Genomic DNA, 23,123 nt, shown 5'->3' on the forward strand with positions numbered 1-23,123 from the left:
TGGGAGCACTCAGAGGCGTGACGAATCTCAGCCTGTCTCCGGTTAGTGTTCCCTGGCCAGTCCGCTTTGGGCCCTGCCTCACAATGACGGGCTCATCATTCAGCCTTGCTCATCTGCTCATCATTTCAGGACTGCTCTGTTACTCGGCAGGCTGCTTGGGTGAGTTGTGTGTGCATGTGTGCACGGTGTGTGTGTGTGTGTGTGTGTGCATGGACGCACATGCATTGTTTTGGAAAAAAGACTCTTGGAAAGCAGACTGTACTAGGAGGTTTTAGCAGCCTTTAAATTTTTTTTCTTTTTAAGTTTTTCTTTCACAGGGCTGTTTCTCGTTGTGAAAGCCTTTAAATTTTAAACTGCTCAGCCAGTGTTGAAATTGCAATGCAAAGGGGTTTCACAGTAGAGTTGGTGGGGACCTGGCGTACATGCCCACAGGTGTGTGCACTTGTCTGTGTCCCTCTTGTGACCTTGACTTCAGGCTGGCTGGCTGGCTGCTGGTACCCTGGCTTTGAAGTAAAATCGTGTTCTGTGGTCTGGGCCCCCGCTGGCGTTGGGTGGCTGAGACAGTCTCCATCACTCTTGAGTGGACTGCCCTGGGTAATTTGGCTCAGAGGCACAGCCACCAAACCACAAATTGTTCTTTGTAGGCTGTGTCCTTGCCTGCTCGGGGGCATACAGCAGAAGGCAAACTCTACCATGTTCTTTCAGAGAAGTTCAAATTACGTGCAAGTTTTAGGATCAGAATTTGTTTTTCAAGGTTTGTTGGGGGGATTGAAGGAAAATTGTAGGGTGCAGCCTTCTCTGGAATATGTGAACTGGGGGGAATTTTGGGCAAATTGCATTCAGTTAATGTAAGAACTTCACTGTAGCTGAGACCCAACTCACTACAATAAAGTCAAAGCACTCCAAGGTGTCATACAGCGTGTGCCCTTGGCCTTCTCTCTTCTCTTGGGTCTCTCTCTCTCATGCAAGTTCCCACAGGCAGGGAAAGCCCCAAAAGAGGAGAAGGAAGTAAAAAGCTGACTAGTCCACCAACTGGACAGGCAGGTGCAGGACAGTTATATGGCTGCACTTGTAATTCTCCCAACCTGCTGAGGCAGGATGCTTATGTCACTTCTTTCCTTTGGCAGTTTCTAATGACACACTTGTTGGATTGAGAGGGTGGGAGGGAAGGCTACTTGATGGAAAAACAGAAGGCAGAAATGGAAACGGCTGTTTCCAGTAACCTATTGTGGGGCTGGCCTTGCAAGAGGGTAGATGAAGATGGATACAGTGGTGGTTCTGGTGTCATACTTATTTTAAAAAGGGACTAAAGGAGGCCAGGTGCAGTGGCTCATGCCTGTAATCCTAAACACCTTGAGAGGCTGAGGTGGGCGGATCATCTGAGGTCAGGAGTTCAAGACCAGCCTGGCCAACATGACAAAACCCTATCTCTAGTAAAAATACAAAAATTAGCCAGGCATGGTGGCGCTCGCCTGTAATCCCAGCTACTCAGGAGACTGAGGCATGAGAGTGGCTTGAACCCAGGAGGCGGAGGTTGCAGTGGGCTGAGAACCCACCACTGCACTCCAGCCTGGGCAACAGAGTGAGACTTCGTCTCAAAAAAAAAAAAAAAAAAAAAAAGGACTTTGGAGATGATTTGGGCAAAACTCTTTGTGGTACAGATGAGGAAACTAAGTTTCAGATTGAGTAAGTGAGTTGTACTGGCTCACATGGCCACTTGCACCTAGACTTAACACTCTTTAATCAAATCCATGTCTTTCCAAGAGTAAATTGGAGAGAATCGCTTTCCAAAGATGTGCCTCAGTTTCTTGAAATGAAACAAGAGAAAGTCTCCTTTTCAAGAATGGGTATTGAGTCCAAAGGGCAAAACCAGCATCATCAACAACAAAAGCTCCAAACACTTGCCCAAAGCCTGCATTAAACAATTACCCATAATTTGGCAATGCACTGGCCACATACAACGTGACCTTGATGTCTTTAAGTTGGGACATGCGGTCCTGAAGTTCCGTGATGGTTGGAATTTCCAAGGCAGCTGCCTGGTGCTGAGCCACGTGCTGCTCCCAGGTTTCTGCAGGCTCCATGGAGATACGCACAGGATTGCTTTCAATACAACAGAGCCTTCCGGGGCTTTTCCAGACTGGAGCCTGAGCTCAGACACAATTCTACAGAGACGGTCCATGAGAAAGACCCACAGGCCACTCGGATGACACCAAAATAGACATGTGAAGTCCTGGCTTAGTTGACTGGGAGTGGGGGGAAGCTGCTCCCAAACATGTCCACCTGATGGAAATATTCTGAACAGGAATGAGCTGTAAATAAACTAGGCTCCTAAAAACAAACAGCTCCAGGGAGTCAGGGGAGGGCAGACATAGATGGCCTTCCCCTGCTGGGAAGAAAGTGGGTCAAGAGGGAAAGGGTGAGGGGGATGGGGTGGGGGAGCCGAACAATGCAGAGGCCTCAGCCAGAAATGCAGCTGATAATTTGTGGTCACTGAAGAGGTCTCCAATTTCCAGGAAGAAAGGAGAGAAGTGATTGCTTTAAATGATACAAGGTCCTTCATCAGTGGAAGGCCACACAGGGTGCTGGGTGAAGGAAGAAACTGGAGGCCATATATGGTCTGGAAAAATAATGGTGATGAGTGCATATTAGCAGTGTGGGCCTGCCAGCCTCCCAGGTGCTTTTGGAACACTGCAACCTCAGCCCTTAGCTGTGTGCTGAGGCAAAAGAGAAGCAAAGGAGAAACTGTAGCCAGGGGACCTTAAAAACGTTCCGGGATTGGTGTGAGCCTGCCAGCCTCCTCCACCCTACAACTGAAGCTGCCCACTCCTAGCGATTCAACACTCTAGAAAACTTGGAGAAGCTTGAGGAGGAATACATTGGCATTAATGTCAAGTTTGGGAACAATGTATCCATATTATTTTACCACTGAGAAAAGTAGCCGGTGACAGCTGGAGCTGCCCTGACACTCAGAGCTCGACATGGTGTTCTGCAGCACAGAAGCGATGTCACAGAACACCAACATCAGACAGGGTCACCCTGTGACCTTGATGGATCGAGACGAAAGTAAGAATCACTCGATAATCACAACTGAACACAGACGAAAACAGGACTATCATCCAACCACAAAAGTGACTAAACATTCTCCTATCCTTGCTAATATGAGTGATTGCTGCTGTTTAAAAAACCAATCACAGCTTTAGTCTTGCTCCACTCTCTTCTTCTAGATATGAATTAAGATACTCAATTATAGAATGGCCCTTTCTTCCTGATGGCATCCAATTCAGAGTGAAGCCAGACTTCGTTTCCTCACAGTCTCCCCTCAATCACCTAGCAAAAGCCTCAACCCTAGGATCAGTCCTTCCGAGCACCCTCTAACTGAGATGCCCCACAGTTCCTTCTGGTGTGTGTTCTCCCTCTTTGCAGTGAGTCAATAAACCCAGCTTGGTTACCTGAAGCCTTTGCTTGGAGGGCACTGATGCTATAGCCCCAAGTTGTTGTTATGGCACTTGTAGCTCCAGACCTTCATTTCTACCACATGCAGTCATGGTGTAGAGCTCAAGAGGAAGGGCTCCAGAACCTGACTGCCTGGCTCTGTCACTTACTAGCTATATGACTTTGGACAAATTGCTTAACCTCTTTGCCTCAGTTAATGGATCTGTAAAATGGAGATGATGATAACAAGAGTAGTACTTAGCTCTCAGGGTTCCTGTGAGGATTAGGTGAATTTCTATGTGTGAATCACTTAAATGGTGCCTTGCATGTGGTGTTTGTCATTATTAATTCAGCAAACGTTTGTGGAGTGTCTAGTGTATGCCAGATACAGTGCTAGACCCTGGGGATAAAAACTGGCTCCTGCTCTCCCAGAAACCACAGTTTGGTCAGAGAGATACAAGGAAATAGTTTTTCCCCATGGAGAAAACCTAACATAGGGGTAAACCCAGAGAAAAAACAGCAGGGCCACTCAATCTTGCCTGGGAAGTCAAGGAAAGCTTCCTGGTGGAGGTGGCACCTGAACACTTCTTGATGGGCAGCTTGTGGGAGGGCAAGGAGTGGGGTATAAGCAGAAGGCCTCTGAGCTCTGCAAGCCTTTCCAACTACAGTTGCCATTTAGGTACTTTCTGCTTCCCACAAGGCCTGGCCCAGTGCCTGGCAAAGAGTGTGCTCAAATGAATACATGTCTAACACCCATAAACTAGTTCCTGCTGTGACTTTTCTTTCTCAAACTCTGACCACTGTTGCCCCGGGTCCCCTGCAACTTCAAAACCACCCTTCATTCTCCCTGCTCTTTCCCTCCTGCAACACGTTGGCCCCCAGTTTCTCTGGATCAGTCCCTCCCTTCCTGTCCTGTGCCCTGCTGCATGCTCCCATTCTCCAAGCCTGTCCTCCCCACACCTGCACCTTCCCTGCACACAGTGTTCTCCAGCACCATTTTGATCCTGTCACTCCTTTACCCTGTACCTGCCGTGGTTTCCTACGACTTTCTGATTAAAGCCTAAACCCTTTTGTGGGGTGTCCAAAACGGCACGATCTAGCCCCAAATTAACTTTCCAGCTTTCCCTGCATCCTGACCCCAACACTCACTATTCCTTTAAGATAAGAGCCTCCTCTTCAGTGCAATGGCACAGTCTTGGCTCACTGCAACCTCTGCCTCCCAAGTTCAAGTGATTCTCCTGCCTCAGCCTCCCGAGTAGCTGGGATTACAAGCATGTGCCACCACGGCCAGCAAATTTTTGTATTTTTAGTAGAGACGGGGTTTTGCCATTTGGTCAGGCTGGTCTTGAACTCCTGACCTCAAGTGATCTGCCCACCTCGGCCTCCCAAAGTGTTGGGATTACAGGCGTGAGCCACCATGCCTGGCCTGTTTGACATATTTTGGAGTGCCTGTCTACCTTGCCTTCCTCAGGAGAAACTCCTCCTACAGCCTCTGTTGAGCTGGTGACAGACCCTGAGATCCTGCTAAAGACTGGGTCTGAGCCTGGTCCAGGTCAAGCTCTGCTAAGCTGCCCCCATGACCTGTCACCTGGCTGGCCAAACAGATTCCCTGTGGTGGATGTTTGAACTAAGACCCACAAGGGGATGTTCCAGACAAAGCAGTTGGGGGAGGTAAAAGAGGTGAGGCAAGACTGGGTCAGCCGTCATGGAGAGATGGGTGTGAAGACACCAAAGAAGATGGAATGGATCAGATGCACGGAAAGAAGCATAAAAGGGGAGATGGGGGACAGGGGATGGAGGAAGGTGAGAGAAATACCAGGACAGTGTCATGTCCCATTGACTCATTGGCTCCAGCTCTTTTTGACATTTGTTACTTTACAATAAATCTCCTTTTTCCCCAGAGCCCATGTGAGTGAAGCTCTGCTTCTCACAATCCAAGTAGCCCTGAATGGAACACGGTCTCTCTCCTGCCATTCCTTCCGCTCCCTGGGGAGCCTCCCCTCCTTCCATCAGCCACCTCCCCAGCTAGCCCTTCAAGGCCTAGCTCAAGTACCCGTGACTTCCCCAGATATTTTCGTGGTCTGGAAGTCTTCCTATCTAAATTCTCCTTGCTCTTCCAGAATTAGCATGAATGCCATCTTTCCCAAAAGATGGTCAGGTCTATCCCAGCTGGTGGCCACCTGTTGTTCCTGTTTTTCTGAATTCCTTCAGTCCCTCATTAACTTGTATGACCTGGAGTGGATGCTGCTTTGGCGTTGAGTGCTGTGTTCTTTGGAACTTTTTGTGACCAAGCTAAGCACCAAGCATTGGATAGGCCAACAGTTTTCATTGGGGCCAGTTTGGAAATTTTCAAGGTATTTTTGGTTGTTTCAAAGGCTGGGATGGGTAGCACCACTGTCTTTGTTGAGCTGGGTCAGGAGTGAGAGCTGTCTTGCAAAGGGTGGGACAGAATTGTCCCACATCCTACATGACTTTGAAATGTCCCGAGGAACATTCATACCTATATATAATGATCTCATTCTAGAACTGAATTCTCTTTTACACAGCATTTTGTTTTTTTTTTTGAGATGGAGTCTCGCTCTGTCGCCCAAGCTGGAGTGCAGCGGCCTGATCTCGGCTCACTGCAAGCTCCGCCTCCCAGGTTCATGCCATTCTCCTGCCTCAGCCTCCCGAGTAGCTAGGACTACAGGCGCCCACCACTACGCCCGGGTTATTTTTTTGTATTTTTAGTAGAGACAGGGTTTCACTGTGTTAGCCAGGATGGTCTCGATCTCCTGACCTCATGATCCACCCACCTCGGCCTCCCAAAGTGCTGGGATTACAGGCATGAGCCACCGTGCCCAGCCTTATGCAGCATTTTTAAAGCACTGTTATAATATAAATTGAGTTTTCTAAGACTACAATTACAGAGTAATGGTTGTGCTTTATCTAGTCGGGAATTTTACCCAGTGTTGTTTATTATTTCAGAAAATCACATCACATGGTGGACACATTCCTTGTAGCATGAGACTTGCCAATACCATAATCTTTATTTGAGCTGTTGTGTTCACTGTGATTTCGTGTAAGTGTGAGTATCAAACTACAGCATTATGTATTCTAATATGGTTGTGTCTGACCACTTATAATCAAAATCTTTTATATCATAAATCACTTTTTTTCTTTCTTTTTTTTTTTTTTGAAATGGAGTCTCACTCTGTTGCCAGGTTGGAGTGCAGTGGCACAATCTCAGCTCACTGCACCCTCCATCTCCCAGGTTCAAGCAATTCTTCTGCCTCAGCCTCCTGAGTAGCTAGGACTACAGGTGCGCGCCACCGCACCCAGCTAATTTTTGTATTTTTAGTAGAGTTGGGGTTTCACCATGTTGGCCAGGATGGTCTCGATCTCTTGATCTCGTGATCTGCCCGCCTTGGCCTCCCAAAGTGCTGGGATTACAGGCATAAGCCACCGTGCCTGGCCCATAAATCACTTTCTTATATTTCTCTTTTATGTAGAATTAAGAGCACTGTATTGATTTTTTAAATCGTCTGTCAGCGTGCTGTATTATTTATGAATCTCATTTCTGGATAATAAAGGTGTCTTTACAAAATATTTCCCATAAAAGGTCGCATTAGGCCTGAGAGGGCTGAGGGCCTTTGGCACAGGCCAGTGGAATGCTCCATCATCAAGGGTGCAAGGGAGTGTATGTGCACGGAGCTACCATTCCTGTGGACACTGCACGACCTGGCGACTTCTGGGGAGCACTTAGCACTTGTCTAGTGTCTGAGGCAGGTCCTGGAGCACAAGGTGGAGACGGCTGGCAGATACTGGCTCCTGGGAGATAAGACAGAAAACTGGGTTCAGGGCTGAGAGCATGTGGTGGTCAACGTGGCGTGCATGTTCTGTGAGGTCAGAGGTTTCGTGAAGGGGTGGAAGTGAAGGTATATTGTGACATCAAAACTGAGAACTGAAAAACTGTAGCTTTGGGTAATTATGGATATTGCTGCTATGAACATTTTAATACATGCATTTTGGTGAAAACACACCCACTTTTCTTTTTTTTCTTCTTTTTTTTAGGGCCATTTCAAGAGAAATTTTTACTTTTTGGTATAAAAATAAAACTGTAACCATTCAAGCTGGCTCTTAACTAAAAAGTTTATCTTGAAAAATTTGCAATAACCCCCACTGGATTCATGAGGTAGGGACACAAATCAGGGCTTTCTCAGTGCAAACACCAGAGAACATATATATATGGTCCTGGCCAATGCCCATCATTCAGAGATGCCGGGGAGGAGATTCAAGCTTGGAGTCAGAACCTGAAACTTTAAAGATCACTTGCAATCATGATTCTGAATGCACCCACTTTTCTATTGGTAAAAACCTAGGAGTGAAATTGCTGGGCTAGAGTATATGTCTATGTTCAGCTTTAATAGAAGATAACAAGAAATTTTCCAAAGAGGTTGGATCAATTTACATTCTGGCCAGCTAATATGTGATAGTTGTTCCACATCCTTGCCACATTTCTTATATTCTGTCCTTTTTGTTTTAGCCATTCTGGTGGATGTGTAGTGGTATCAACCCAATGAACATCAGTGATGTTCAGCAGAATGGATGAGTAGGTTGTGATACAGTCACTCAGTGGGACGCTATTCAGCAGTAACAATGATAAACAGCAACCTAGATGATTCCCATAGACACTATGTTAAGAGAGAGAAGCCAAAGACAAGAGTTCATATTGTATGATTCCATTTACATAAAGTGCAAAATTAATCAAAATGAATCTCTGGTGTTAGAATTCAGGATGGGAAGGGGTGCACAGATTGGAGCTTGAAGGAGCTTCTGGGTGCTGGGAAATGCTGTTTCTTGACCTGGGTACTGGTTTCTAGGATATGTCCACCTTATGGAGATCTGTTGAGCTGTAACTTACTGATCTGTGTACTTTTTGTAAGGCATACTTCAACATTGAACATTTACTAACATTGAACATGGGCAAGACTTTTTGTAAAAATAAAGCTACAAAAGTTCAGGGCCCTCCTTTTATTTCCTGACACTGCAGATTAGGCTACCCATATATTGAGACATTAAACTGTAACTCTCCGGTGAAATGAGTGACATGTGAATGTGTTTGTAAAGTCTAGAGTCAATGTATGTGTTTTGAATCATGGGTCTGGGTGTCCTGTAAGTAATGCTGCCACCGGCCCTGGCTGCCTCCCTGTCTAAACAATTTCCTTCTGAGTACAATATTAAAGTTATTAGCAAGCACTTTCTTCTCCTCAACTACTGGGGGCATATGATGAAGTCTGTTTGAACTTTGCGTTTCCTGCTACATCTACAAAGTGACAAGTCAGTATCTGAGGAAGGAGAAATGAACCTTATAATGGTCAGTGTCCAGACAAGTCATCTGCTTCTTTATGAACCATCTTAATCCAGCAAGGGCAAGGGAATAATTGCTATGTCAAGTAGCCAACAGGAGGCCCATCTACATCTAACAGGCTAGAAATTAGACTTGGAAGTCTGGGGTGGCAGGATGGGTCTTCCCTGGGCAAAGTGGGTGTGACAGAGGCCCAGCACTGACCACATGCTAACGAGCAGCAGTTTTCTCTGAACAGCCCTTCCCGGCCTGGATCAGAAGAAGCGTGGTGGCCACAAAGCATGCTGCCTGCTGACGCCCCCTCCACCACCACTGTTCCCACCACCATTCTTCAGAGGTGGCCGAAGTCCGGTGAGTACTTTGGGATTTATGAGAGGAAAAAAAGTGCAGGCTACTCAGTGCACACCACACAGCCCCGCCTGCCTGCCCCACTCGACCTGAGCTGCCTCCGGAATCTTTTCTGAGAGCCTCAACCCTCCACTGTCACCCAGAAGTTGAGCTCCGGAATGGACATTTTGCAGTTCCTGGGGTGTGTCCATTCTCCAAATATCTTAAATAAATGATGGAGGGAGATTCTTCTCTGCAGGAATTGTATTTGGCAAAGTTTCTCATCTTCTCAAAAACCACGAGGCGAATTTATAACTTCCTGGGTTCCCATCAGCTGCTCAAATATGGAATTTCCCCTTCTGTTTTTTTCTCCCCAAGTGTTTATGAAATTCCCTTCTGCAGTCCATGTCTAACACAGACCATTTCCATGAGGTGACTCAGGAAATAATTCTCCTGTAGCCACACTGAGGTGTGAGAGGGAGCAGAATTTGGAAAGAAAGGACCAGGTGAGGAAAAGAGCAAGATTTGGGAAACTGGCCTAGAAGACAACAGCCAGGGCATTCTGGGGACTTGGGATTCTCCGCTCTTTCCCAACGCTCTGTCTCCTGAGCTGTCCCATTCAGGAGCCACTAGCCATATGTAGCTATCTGGCACCTGCAATGTGGCTAGTTCAAGTTGAGATGTGCTGTAAGTGTAAAATACATACTGGATTTCGAAAGAAGTAGTATGAAAAAAGAATGTAAACTATCTCATTAGTTAACTTTCTAATATTGAATATATGTTAAAATGATAATATTTGGGTTTTATTGGGTTAAAGAAAGCATATTATTAAAATTAATTTCACTTTTTTCTTTTTACCTTCTTGAAAGGTAAAAAAGTGACTACTAGACAATTTAAAATTACAATGTTGCTCTTATCGGTGCCTCACATTAGTTATGTTTCCACTGGACAGTGCTAACCTAGACATTGGATAGAGGCCCCTGAAATGAGCTTCCTAACTCTGTCCAAAGTGGCTACGAGGTATCTGTAATCCATACAAGCCAGGTTCGTCTCAAGAGCAGATGAGAGAACAGAAACTGGTAGCCCAAGATGTCATCTTCTTGGGGCAGTCATTGGAGTGTCAGGGAACTGCCAGGCTTAGAGACCTGAACCCGGAGCAGGTCTGTGTCCAGGATGGTGACCCTTCCTCTGTCCCCTACGCCTGACCTCTAACTCTGTGTTGCTTTGTACTGAAGCTTCTCTCCCCAGACATGAAGAATCTCATCCTGGAACTGGAGACCTCACAGTCCCCGTGCATGCAAGGCTCGCTAGGCTCCCCTGGGCCTCCCGGCCCCCAGGTTGGTGCACTTTACCGGACCCCTCTCGCTGTCTTCTGTTTAGAGCAGGAAAGCCCACTGCACAGAGCCTCTTAGTGTCTGCTCTTTCTCACGTGATACAAAGCTGTTTTTCTTTCTCTCACTTACTTCCTGCTCCAAAGCCACTTGAATAGAACACTGGCTCTTTGCTGGGTAAATTCTGGCCTCCCAGCCTTGATTTCCTCATCTATGCAATGGGGATAATAATTGTCCCTACAGTACTGAATTTTGGGGGAATCAAATGAGGATGCCACCTCTATGGATATGGTTTTTATTATAGTTACAATCAGACAAACACTTGATGACAATGCCCCTTATGTAACCATTGACCCCTCCTGTGGACCCAGAGGTGCCTGCGTTCAGCACAGGAAAGTGGAGGTGCAGAGGAGATTGTTTCCTGCCTCACTGGGCCCCCAGGTATTGCTACCAAGCAGCCCACCCCTCCCCACCAAAGCTAAAGGGGAGAGTGAGAAACAGGCAAAATACTGCAGAAAGGATTTCTAGGCAAACAAGAGTACCCTCCAGAGACCCCACCCCACAGAGTCCTGACCCCTCTGGCCTGCCTCCAAGAGGGTGCTCCATCGGTGAGGGACAGCTGGACCTGAGCCTTCCATGGGGAGGAGAAAGAGGGTGTAAGGAGCAGTTAGTTCCCCAAGTGCCTTCCCATGCAGGGGGCGTAAAAATGACATCACCCACCTGGGTAAACACTCCTGTGGCTTCCAGACACTTGAAGGCTCACCTGGATTACAAGGCCCCACAAAGAGGGGACTCCGGCCTGTATCTCCTACATCACCTCATACCACCTCCATTGTCTCCTTGACTCAGCCACAGTGACCATCTCTCGGGTTCTCAAACACTCCAAGCTTGCTTTAGCCACAGGGCCTTTGCACTTGTGGTTCCTGCTGTTTGGAATGTTCTTTCTGGTTTGTATCATGGCCAGCTCCTGTTGGCCACTCAGGACTCAGCTTCTATGCCACCTCCTTAGAAATGCCTTCTTCTGCCACCCACTGAACCACTTAAAGTAGTGTCCTGCCCACATGACCACCACAATCACTCTCTGCCACAATGACCTACTTTATTCTGTGCATGATTTTCTCATCCTGTTACAGTTTTCTTATTTGTTCTGTTCCCGGTCTCCCGTCTGTAAAATGTAAGCTCAATGGTAGGGTTGGCAAACTCTATCTGTGCATCAAATCCTGCGGCAAAGTTTCAATAAAACGTCGAAGTTTTATTGTCTGTGGCTGCTTTTTCACGACAAAGGCAGAGTTGAGTCGTTGTGACAGAGACCAAATGTGGCCCACAAAGCCTAAAATATTGACAATGTAGCCTTCTAAAGAAAACCTGTATCAAACCTTGGTCTGTGGGAACAGAGACATTGTCCATCTCACTCACTATTATATTCCCTGTCTACAACAGTGCATGGGATTGGGATAGGTTCTCCATAATTACTTGCTGGATACAAGAAAGAAAACAGGACTTTGAACCCAGAGTTGGCTAGAGGCTGCCACAGAGAAGCTTGGAAGCCTGCAGAAAAGCAAGATGAGAATCCTCAGAGGTGCATTTCTATCTTCCCACCTTCAGCAGTCTACACTAACAGGTCTCAGGCATGCTGGAACCCATGAAATATAGAAAAGGCACACACATCTCTAACCTCGTGCAATCCCCTTTGAAGCACGTGGAGGCTGTGTTGCCCAACTGCAAGGTCCTGTGTAGCCACCTTCATGTCCTTAGAACACAGTGTGGATGCTGTCCCTACTCGAAGTGAGGTCTGTGAACCAGCAACATTGGTATCATATGGGAGCTGGTTAGAAATGCAGAATCTCATCCCCCTGACAAATTCATTCTATCAGAATCTGCATTCTAACAAGATACCACCCCTCCACCAAGTGAACAGAGTGAGTCATCTGCACATTAAAGTTGGAGAGGCACTGAGCTAGAGCACAATGACCTTGTGAAATAGTTCTAGTCCACTTCAAGAAACAGAAGGAACTAAGGCTTGGAAGAATCAAGAGAATGGAATGAAAACCCCCCTCTTCCCTATCCAAAAATAGAAGGTGAATAAACCAGAGATGGTGGTTCTCAAACTTATCTACACATTACAATTCCCTGTAATCAAAAATTACTGATGCTTGTTCTTCCTCCCCCGAGATTGCTATTTATTATTATTATCATTATTATTATTGGAGAGAGAGTCTCACTGTGCCACCTAGGTTAGAGTGCAGTGGCTTGATCGCAGCTAACTGCAGCCTTCACTTCCCAGGCTTAAGTGAGCCTCCTACATCAGCCTCCCACAGGAGGGTGGGACCACAGGTGCACATGCCATCATGCCTGGCTAATTTTTTAATACTTTGTAGAGACAGGGTCTCACCACATTGACCAGGTTGGTCTCAAACTCCTGGGCTCAAGCAATCCTCCCACATTGGCCTCCCAAAGTGCTGAGATTATAGGCATAAGCCACCCCACCCAGCCTGAGGTGGTTATTTAATTCGGCTGGGTTGGGGCCTGGGCTTTGGGATTTTTCAAACATCTCCAGAGAATTGTAATGTGCTGATAGACTTGGGAACCACTGGCTGAGGGGAGCTGTTGTTATTTGGACAAGTTTTGTAGAAATCATATTTCAGGGAGGGAGGTTCCAAGATGGCCGAATAGGAAGTGCTCCAGTCTACAGCCCTCAGCGTGAGCGACTCAGAAGACGGGTGATTTCTGCATTTCTACCTGAGCTTTGAAGAGAGTAGTGGTTCTCCCAGCACAGAGTTTGAGATCTGAGAATGGACAGACTGCCTCCTCAAGTGGGTCCCTGACCCCCAAGTAGCCTAACTGGGAGACATCTCCCAGTAGGGGCCGACTGACACTTCATACAGCCGGGTGCCCCTCTGAGACGAAGCTTCCAGAGGAAGGCTCAGGCAGCAGCATTTGCTGTTCTGCAATATTTGCTGTTCTGCAGCCTCCACTGGTGATACCCAGGCAAACAGGGTCTGGAGTGGACCTCCAGCAAACTCCAACAGACCTGCAGCAGAGGGTCCTGACTGTTAGAAGGAAAATTAACAAACAGAAAGGACATCTACACCAAAATCCCATCTGTACGTCACCATCATCAAAGACCAAAGGTAGATAAAACCACAAAGATGGGGAGAAACCAGAGCAGAAAAGCTGAACATTCTAAAAATCAGAGTGCCTCTTCTCCTCCAAAGGAGTGCAGCTCCTCGCCAGCAATGGAACAAAGCTGGACAGAGAATGACTTTGATGAGTTGAGAGAAGAAGGCTTCAGACGATCGGTAATAACAAACTTCTCCAAGCTAAAGGAGGATGTTCGAACCCATCGCAAAGAAGCTAAAAACCTTGAAAAAAGATTAGACAAATGGCTAACTAGAATAAACAGTGTAGAGAAGACCTTAAATGACCTGATGGAGCTGAAAACCATGGCATGAGAACTACAGAAAGCATGCACAAGCTTCAGTAGCCAATTCAATCAAGTGGAAGAAAGGGTATCAGTGATTGAAGATCAAATGAATGAAATGAAGCAAGAAGAGAAGTTTAGAGAAAAAAGAGTAAAAAGAAATGAACAAAGCCTCCAAGAAATATGGGACTATGTGAAGAGACCAAATCTACGTCTGATTGGTGTACCTGAAAGTGATGGGGAGGATGGAATCAAGTTGGAAAACACTCTTCAGGGTATTATCCAGGAGAACTTCCCCAACCTAGCAAGGCAGGCCAACATTCAAATTCAGGAAATACAGAGAACACCACAAAGATACTCCTCAAGAAGAACCTGCCTTACAAGAGCTCCTGAAGGAAGCACTAAACATGGAAAGGAACAACCAGTACCAGCCACCACAAAATCATACCAAACTGTAAAGACCATCAACACCATGAAGAAACTGCATCAACTAATGAGCAAAATAACAAGCTAACATCATAATGACAGGATCAGATTCACACATAACAATATTAACCTTAAATGTCAATGGGCTAAATGCTCCAATTAAAAAACACAGACTGGCAAATTGGTTAAAGAGTTAAGACCCATCAGTGTGCTGTATTCAGGAGACCCATCTCACGTGCAGAGACACACATAGGCTCAAGATAAAGGGATGGAGGAAGATCTACCAAGCAAATGGAAAACAAAAAACAGTAGGGCTTGCAATCCTAGTCTCTCATAAAACAGACTTTAAATCAACAAAGATCAAAAGAGACAAAGAAGGCCATTACATAATGGTAAATGGATCAATTCAACAATAATAGCTAACTATCCTAAATGTATACGCACCCAATACAGGAGCACCCAGATTCATAAAGCAAGTCCTTAGAGACCTACAAAGGGACTTAGACTCCCACAGAATAATAATGGGAGACTTTAACACCCCACTGTCAACATTAGACAGATCAACGAGACAGAAAGTTAACAAGGATATCCGGGAATTGAACTCAGCTCTGCACCAAGCAGACCTAATAGACATCTACAGAACTCTACACCCCAAATCAACAGAATATACATTCTTTTCAGCACCACACCACACCTATTCCAAAATTGACCACATAGTTGGAAGTAAAGCACTCTTCAGCAAATGTAAAAAACAGGAATTATAACAAACTGTCTCTCAGACCACAGTGCAATCAAACTAGAACACAGGATTAAGGAGCTCACTCAAAACCACTCAACTACATGGAAACTGAACAACCTGCTCCTGAATGACTACTGGGTACATAATGAAATGAAGGCAGAAATAAAGATGTTCTTTGAAACCAACGAGAACAAAGACACAACATACCAGAATCTCTGGGACACATTCAAAGCAGTGTGTAGAGGGAAATTTATAGCACTAAATGTCCGCAAGAGAAAGCAGGAAAGATCTAAAATTGACACCCTAACATCACAATTAAAAGAACTAGAGAAGCAATAGCAAACACATTCAAAAGCTAGCAGAAGACAAGAAATAACTAAGATCAGAGCAGAACTGATGGAGATAGAGACACAAAAAAACCCTTCAAAAAATCAATGAATCCAGGAGCTGGTTTTTTTAAAAGATCAACAAAATTGATAGACTCCTAGCAAGGGCAATAAAGAAGAAAAGAGAGAATAATCAAGTAGACGCAATAAAAAATGATAAAGGGGATATAACTACCGATCCCACAGAAATACAAACTACCATAAAAAAACACTATAAACATCTCTACGCAAATAAACTAGAAAATCTAGAAGAAATGGATAAATTCCTGGACACATACACCCTCCCAAGACTAAACCAGGAAGAAGTTGCATCCCTGAATTGACCAATAACAGGCTCTGAAATTGAGACAATAATTAATAGCCTACCAACCAAAAAAAGTCCAGGACCAGACAGATTCACAGCCGAATTCTACCAGAGGTACAAGGAGGAGCTGGTACCATTCCTTCTGAAACTATTCCAATCAATAGAAAAAGAGGGAATCCTCCCTAACTCATTTTATGAGACCAGCATCATCCTGATACCAAAGCCTGGCAGAAACACAACAAAAAAAGAGAATTTTAGACCAATATCCCTGATGAACATCGATGCAAAAATCCTCAATAAAATACTGGCAAACCGAATCCAGCAGCACATCAAAAAGCTTAACCACCATGATCAAGTGGGCTTCATCCCTGGGATGCAAGACTGGTTCAACATACGCAAATCAATAAAGGTAATCCATAGTATAAACAGAACCAAAGACAAAAACCACATGATTATCTCAATAGATGCAGAAAAGGCCTTTGACAAAATTCAACAGCCCTTCATGCTAAGAACTCTCAATAAACTAGGTATTGATGGGACATATCTCAAAATAATAAGAGCTACTTATGACAAACCCATGTTCAATATCATACTGAATGGGCAAAAACTGGAAGCATTCCCTTTGAAAACTGGCACAAGACAGGGGTGCCCTCTCTCACCACTCCTATTCAACATAGTGTTGGAAGTTCTGGCCAGGGCAATTAGGCAGGAGAAAGAAATAAAGGGTATTCAATTAGGAAAAGAGGAAGTCAAGTTGTCCCTGTTTGCAGATGACATGACTGTATATTTAGAAAACCCCATTGTCTCAGCCCAAAATCTCCTTAAGCTGATAAGCAACTTCAGCAAATCTCAGGATACAAAATCAATGTGCAAAAATCACAAGCATTATTATACACCAATAACAGACAAACAGAGAGCCAAATCATGAGTGAGCTCCCATTCACAATTGCTTCAAAGGGAATAAAATACCTAGGAATCCAACTTACAAGGGATGTGAAGGACCTCTTCAAGGAGAACTACAAACCACTGCTCAATGAAATAAAAGAGAACAGAAACAAATGGAAGAACATTTCATGCTCATGGATAGGAAGAATCAATATCGTGAAAATGGCCATACTGCCCAAGGTAATTTATAGATTCAATGCCATCCCCATCAAGCTACCAATGACTTTCTTCACAGAATTGGAAAAAACTACTTTAAACTTCATATGGAACCAAAAAAGAGCCCACATTGCCAAGACAATCCTAAGCCAAAAGAACAAAGCTGGAGGCATCACGCTACCTGACTTCAAACTGTACTACAAGGCTACAGTAACCAAGACAGCATGGTACTGGCACCAAAACAGAGATATAGACCAATGGAATAGAACAGAGCCCTCAGAAATAATACCACAAATCTACAACCATCTGATCTTTGACAAACCTGACAAAAACAAGAAATCGGGAAAGGATTCCCTGTTTAATAAATGGTGGTGGGAAAACTGGCTAGCCATATGTAGAAAGCTGAAACTGGATCCCTTCCTTACACCTTATACAAAAATTAATTCAAGATGGGTTAAAGACTTAAATGTTAGACCTAAAACCATAAAAACCTGAGAAGAAAACCTAGGCAATACCATTCAGGACATAGGCATGGGCAAGGACTTTATGACTAAAACACCAAAAGCAATGTCAGCAAAAGCCAAAATAGACAAATAGGATCTAATTAAACTAAAGAACTTCTGCACAGCAAAAGAAACTACCATCAAAGTGAACAGGCAACCTACAGAATGGGAGAAAATTTTTACAATCTACCCATCTGACAAAGGGCTAATATCCAGAATCTACAAAGAAATTAAGCAAATTTACAAGAAAAAATCAAACAACCCCATCAAAAAGCGGGTGAAGGATATGAACAGACACTTCTCAAAAGAAGACATTTATGCAGCCAAGAGACACATGAAAAAATGGTCATCATCACTGGCCATCACAGACATGCAAATCAAAACCACAATGAGATACCATCTCACACCAGTTAGAATGGCGATCATGAAAAAGTCAGGAAACAGGTGCTGGAGAGGATGAGGAGAAGTAGGAACACTTTTACACTGTTGGTGGGACTGTAAACTAGTTCAACCATTGTGGAAGACAGTGTGGTGATTCCTAAAGGATCTAGAACTAGAAATACCGTTTGACCCAGCCATCCTATTACTGGGTGTATACCCAAAGGATTATAAATCATGCTGCTATGAAGACACATGCACACGTATGTTTATTGTGGCACTATTCACAATAGCAAAGACTTGGAACCAACCCAAATGTCCATCAATGATAGACTGGATTAAGAAAATGTGTCACATATACTCCATGGAATACTATGCAGCCATAAAAAAGGATGCATTTATGTCCTTTGCAGGGACATGGATGAAGCTGGAAACCATCATTCTGAGCAAACTATCGCAAGGACAGAAAACCAAACACCACATGTTCTCACTCATAGATGGGAATTGAACAATGAGAACACTTGGACACAGGGTGGGGAACATCACACACCAGGGCCTGTCGTGGGGTTGGGGGAGTGGGGAGGGATAGCATTAGGAGATATACCTAATGTGAATGACAAGTTAGTGGGTGCAGCACACCAAGATGGCACATGTATACATATGTAACAAACCTGCACATTGTGCACATGTACCCTAGAACTTAAAGTATAATTTAAAAAAAGAAAAAAAAAGAAATCATATTTCAAACAGGCTTTGCATTATGCATGTTCACCTGCAGATCCTGGGGGTGCAGTGGGGGCCTGGGAAATTTTGATGAATTTCCTCTCTGCTGTTTTGGAGAATTTGGAAAATAGCTGACTGAGCATTTTGCAGACACATTCTGGCTGTGGATGTGCAAAGCTTTGATGCAGTGAGTTGTAGGGTCCCTGAGCTAGAGTCAGCTCCTCTCCAATGGACAAAAATGCGCTCTTTACTTGCCAACATTCTTAGTGTCTTAAAAAAGAAGACTTTTTTTCTGCTGAAGAAAGGCAGAAATTACTTGGCACCTAGTACCCACAAATTGACCATGGGAATTTCCAAGGTGGCAGCTGCTGCTATGTGCAAAACTTAACTTGTCTCTTGTCAGGCCCCCAGGAAAGTTTGGCAAGAGTAACTGAAAAGATATGAGAGGTGATGAAGCCTCTTGTTTTCAGCAAATGGGATTTATTCAAGACTCTTTGGTTGCTCTCAACAAGCACTTGGGATGTTTTAGGCAAACAAAGAATTACAGGGAGAAAATTAAAACCACAGAGAGTAGATATGTAAGCATTGCAACCATGGAGCCACTGGAAAACCAGCTCAGAGAAAGCTAAAGAGGAGGAGGAACAGAGGAGGGGACTGGGCTGGAGGGCACAAGAAAAGCCTCCATGGGTCCCTGGAGCCCTACATCTGCCCAGAGAATGACATTGCTGCTGTAGAAGCCCAGTGCACCAAGAGCTTCCCACCCATCCAGCTTCGGACTGATATATACTTTCTTCACTTTTTATCTTGATTGATTAGGGTCCACCGGGGCTTCCTGGCAAGACAGGACCAAAGGGAGAAAAGGTATGAACCACTACTTTCTTCAACCCTTCTTTCCTTGGTAATTCCCGCCTGTTTTCTGGGCGTCCCACTGAGAATTTCCTAGTTGAGATTTCCAAACATGTGCTAACTCTGCCTTGGTGTGAGAGGCTGGGCTCCATGATGGCTGAGCTGCTGCAGCACGTATGGGATACCACTGGTGTATTTTGACGTGGCCTACTGACACGGCAGAGGGGCCGTGAGCAGCAGCCAAGCAACTAAGCCACATGGCCATGCCCAGTCATCAGCTCTACTAAGCCTTCTGCTTCCAGAACATCTCTTCCAAAGCAGCCTCTCCTTACCTGTCTTCTCCATCCATAGGGGGAGCTTGGCCGACCAGGAAGGAAGGTATGGTCTGCGCTGTTCTGTGAGTGTCACATGAGCATCTGTGCTCCACGTGCATGTGTGTGCATGCACTCCTAGGGAGGGGGGACCAGCAATGCACTTCAGTGGCCACTGATACCCAGGTGGACAGTAATGGTGCTGCTGTCTCGATGGTGACAGTAGTAACCTTGCCCTTTCTGTCAACTTCTTTGTTCAGGAGCAGGAGCCTGCTACTGCCAGCATTCAGACTTCTTCCAGGGCCTGCCAAGCCTGGCCAAATTCCACCCCTCTCACTTCCCGCCCCAACCCCAGACCATCTCACTCTGCTACCCATCAGAGAAATCCTTCATAGCTCCAACCAGTGACACAGAATGACTGTCACTGTCTGATTAAATTTGAATAAAGTACCAGAGTAGACAGAAACAAATGGCTTTTGCTTTTTGGCTCAGCTGAAATAAATGGAGGTTACTTAAGGTCACAGTGACTCTGAGTGAACCAAACACATGTTATCAAGGCTCTCATTAGTGTCAGGAGGGAGTAAATCAGCTGCCTATTATATTTGCTGAGGTCAGTGGATACTGGCACTGAATTTCTAGGTCTTGGTTATAGACAGGGGTGCAAAACTTTGGCCAAGAAAGATGTCCATGGCTCGAAATATAAATTACTATATTTATTGTTAAATGGTTTATTAAATGGTTTCATGGTCCACAAGATCCTTAAACAGACTTTTGCAAGACAAAGTTACAACTCTTTAGGGCACAGATGAAAACTATAGCCAAGGCACAGTGGCTGTCTGAAGTGCTGGGGTGGTCTCCATAGCAATTGTCAAAGGATATTCTGCTGTGGTGTCCATGCTCAGGCCTAACAAGGACCATGATTGATTAGTGATGTCTGCCATGGATGTGGGAGGCAATAGTAGAAACCAGTACACATGCCAGGATTTGGTATGTCTGGTTTAGGGGCTGAGCCCTTGACATCTCTAGCTAATTGTGAAATTAGCTAATGAGCACAAGATCAAGATAGGCCCTTAGCACCTGCACCCACTCTCTCTTGCAGGGCTTGCTCTTCCATAGCCCTGGCTTAGGCAGAGACAGAGGTGACATGTACCATGTGCAAGTGAATACATTATTACGGGACCACCCTTGGGAGGAGCCTGTAGGGGGAATGGGAGAAGCCAGGCAAAGGTGTGGTATCAGGTGAAGTCGAGCTTTAGCAGTCTGATCCCTAGGGGGAGCTTCAGAGTGTCAACTGCCCAAATGTAAGGGAGCTGGGCTATTGGCTGCAGGAAGCAGAGTTACATAAATTACTGGGCAGCTCCAATTGCTCAAGGGCAAACTGCAGTTACAGGTTGCAGAAATGAGCTGTTAGCAGCAAGGAAGGTAGCCTCTGGGTGATGGGCACTCTGAGCAGGTCAAAAAGACCTTGAAAGAGTGCTGACAGCATCTGCTACTGCTCCCCAAATGTAATCCTGTCTCATTCCATAGCACATCCTTGGGAAGAACCCATTGGAACGCAGGGGATTTTTTGGTGGGGGTGGGTAGAAGTGATAAAAATTTAAAAACCAAGAAGTTTAGAATCCCTTTCTCACCACCTTCCATTTCTTGAGAAGAATAAGGTCTTGTTTGATGATACAGTGTGACACCAAGGGCTTGTCAGGCCATCAATCTTTGGAGAGTGGGGATGAGGGTCATAGTAGCCATGCTTAGAGACCCCACTCTCTCCTCTGGGCCCCAGAGACAAAACATATTTATTAGAAGTAAAGAAACAAACCCAGTTGCCCTGACTTTTGTTCTTGGTCTTTGAAGGGTAGACCTGGCCCCCCAGGTGTTCCTGGCATGCCTGGGCCCGTCGGTTGGCCAGGCCCTGAAGGACCCAGGGTAAGTGTGGCATGCTCTCAGGGCTCATGTGGTGTCAAAACAAGAGGGGGTAAGATGGCAGCTTTTCTGGCTCCTGGCACATAGTCAGGGAATCCCTTCTTCAAGAGGGGGAAGAAGAAGAGAGCTTAAGGACTGGCCACAGGGCCCCAGATACTTCCTCCTTCACTTGGCCTGCAAGACCTTGGTCAGTGCAACAGCTCTGCTCCTGTAGGAGGAGAAATAGGGGGCTGGTACCCTCTTCTAGAGGGGCCCTGGTTCTCCTTTGTCCTAGGAACTAGCACCCCACTCTGGTTTCCCTGAGATGACCTAAGAGGGGCTTGTGTCTGGGAAGCTCTTGCCTGTCATGCTGACCTGGCAGGGAATGGAGAGTTGAGGGGGTGGTGTTGGCTGGCTGAAGGATGGAAATCCTACATTCAGAGAGGGATTGCCGAGTGCTGATGAAATCTCCTTCCTCAGTCAGGCTATGGAAAGCAAGCACATCCCCATCTGTGCCTCTGTTTTTCCCGCTGGTAGTCATAGACTAGAGGGTTCAGAGGCGTGACTCAGAGTTTTATCTGCAGAAGTCAGAGCTGGGCAGGTGGATCTCACCACCTGCTCTGATTCGTTTACTGGCTATATTATAGCAGTGGAAAACTGTGTGTCCAGTCCTCTTAGGAAAAGTCCCAAAAGGATATTTAAAAAATCCTCTGCATAGGGCTGAGCTGTCCTGCACAGCAGCCAGTAGCCACATGTGACCCTCAAGCCCGTGGAATGTTGCTAGTGCTGCTGAGGAACTGAATTTTTAAATTTTAACTGTTTGAATTAACCTTTACTAAATTCAGTTATTTGAAAATGTTAAAGTATGTTTGGAGCAACTTGAATGCATGAATCTGCTTTTTCAACTATACATTTTATGATCTCTAAATACAGATCAAATATTTTGGATGAAAATTTAGCACCTGAATGGAGATGTGTAAATGTAAATTACACAGCAGATTTCAAGTACTTATTATGAAAAGCACAATGTAAAATATCTCAATAATTTTTATATAGATTACAAGTTGGGATGACTAGATTAATTAGATTAAAGGAGATCTATTAAAATTAACTTCATTCGTTTAGTTTTACTTTAAGGTGACTTCTTTTCAAAGTTTAAAATTAAGTATGTGGCTCACCTTATATTTCTATTGGTTAGTACTGGCATAGAGTATTTTTAGTACAGAGGGGGGGTGCTGGAAGTCCCAACCACAGATCATTCTGAGGACCCTTTCTATGCAAAGAGCAAAGCAGGCAATGTTTTTTGCGTGTGTTGACACCTTGTTTTCTGAGGCCCCAGTTCCCTCATGCCTCCTCCACTACTCTCTCACTATCCTCGCTAGGAAAATACCAAGTATTACCATATACAACATCTTAGTGAGCAGTTGGTGTGGGGATCTGCTTCGCTTTGGGCATTTTCATTTTATATTTAATCTTAAACACAAGAATGAAATGTGGAGTATGGAGTTTTGGGACCTCGGGAGGGAGAAAGTGGGCGCATCTGGGGTCCTCAGATTTACAAGCCAGCCCTGATATCCCCAGTTCCTTCCCAATCTTGCCTGTGACTCTCCTGGTTCAGTTTCTCTAAAATATATCACTGTGGGTCTTTTCTT

General features: G+C 45.2%; 1 protein-coding gene across 2 annotated transcripts in view; it reads left to right on the forward strand.

Annotated features, from left to right (window-relative positions):
• The window catches only part of COLQ (collagen like tail subunit of asymmetric acetylcholinesterase), a 71,573-nt gene that overhangs the window by 23,226 nt on the left and 25,224 nt on the right, over positions 1-23,123 (forward strand). Inside the window, exons 1-6 of one of the 2 annotated variants that reach the window (XM_054483210.2) lie at positions 47-159; positions 9,018-9,130; positions 10,342-10,443; positions 19,235-19,279; positions 19,616-19,642; positions 21,424-21,495. In XM_054483210.2, coding sequence (XP_054339185.1) covers positions 84-159; positions 9,018-9,130; positions 10,342-10,443; positions 19,235-19,279; positions 19,616-19,642; positions 21,424-21,495 — 435 coding nt within the window. In that variant the 5' untranslated portion in view covers positions 47-83. Of the gene's footprint in view, positions 1-46; positions 160-9,017; positions 9,131-10,341; positions 10,444-19,234; positions 19,280-19,615; positions 19,643-21,423; positions 21,496-23,123 lie in introns of those variants that run through there. The other variant, XM_054483209.2, reaches the window with a different exon arrangement.

The sequence above is a fragment of the Pongo pygmaeus genome, chromosome 2 (assembly GCF_028885625.2).
Source record: "Pongo pygmaeus isolate AG05252 chromosome 2, NHGRI_mPonPyg2-v2.0_pri, whole genome shotgun sequence".
In the NCBI taxonomy this organism is placed as follows: domain Eukaryota; kingdom Metazoa; phylum Chordata; class Mammalia; order Primates; family Hominidae; genus Pongo; species Pongo pygmaeus.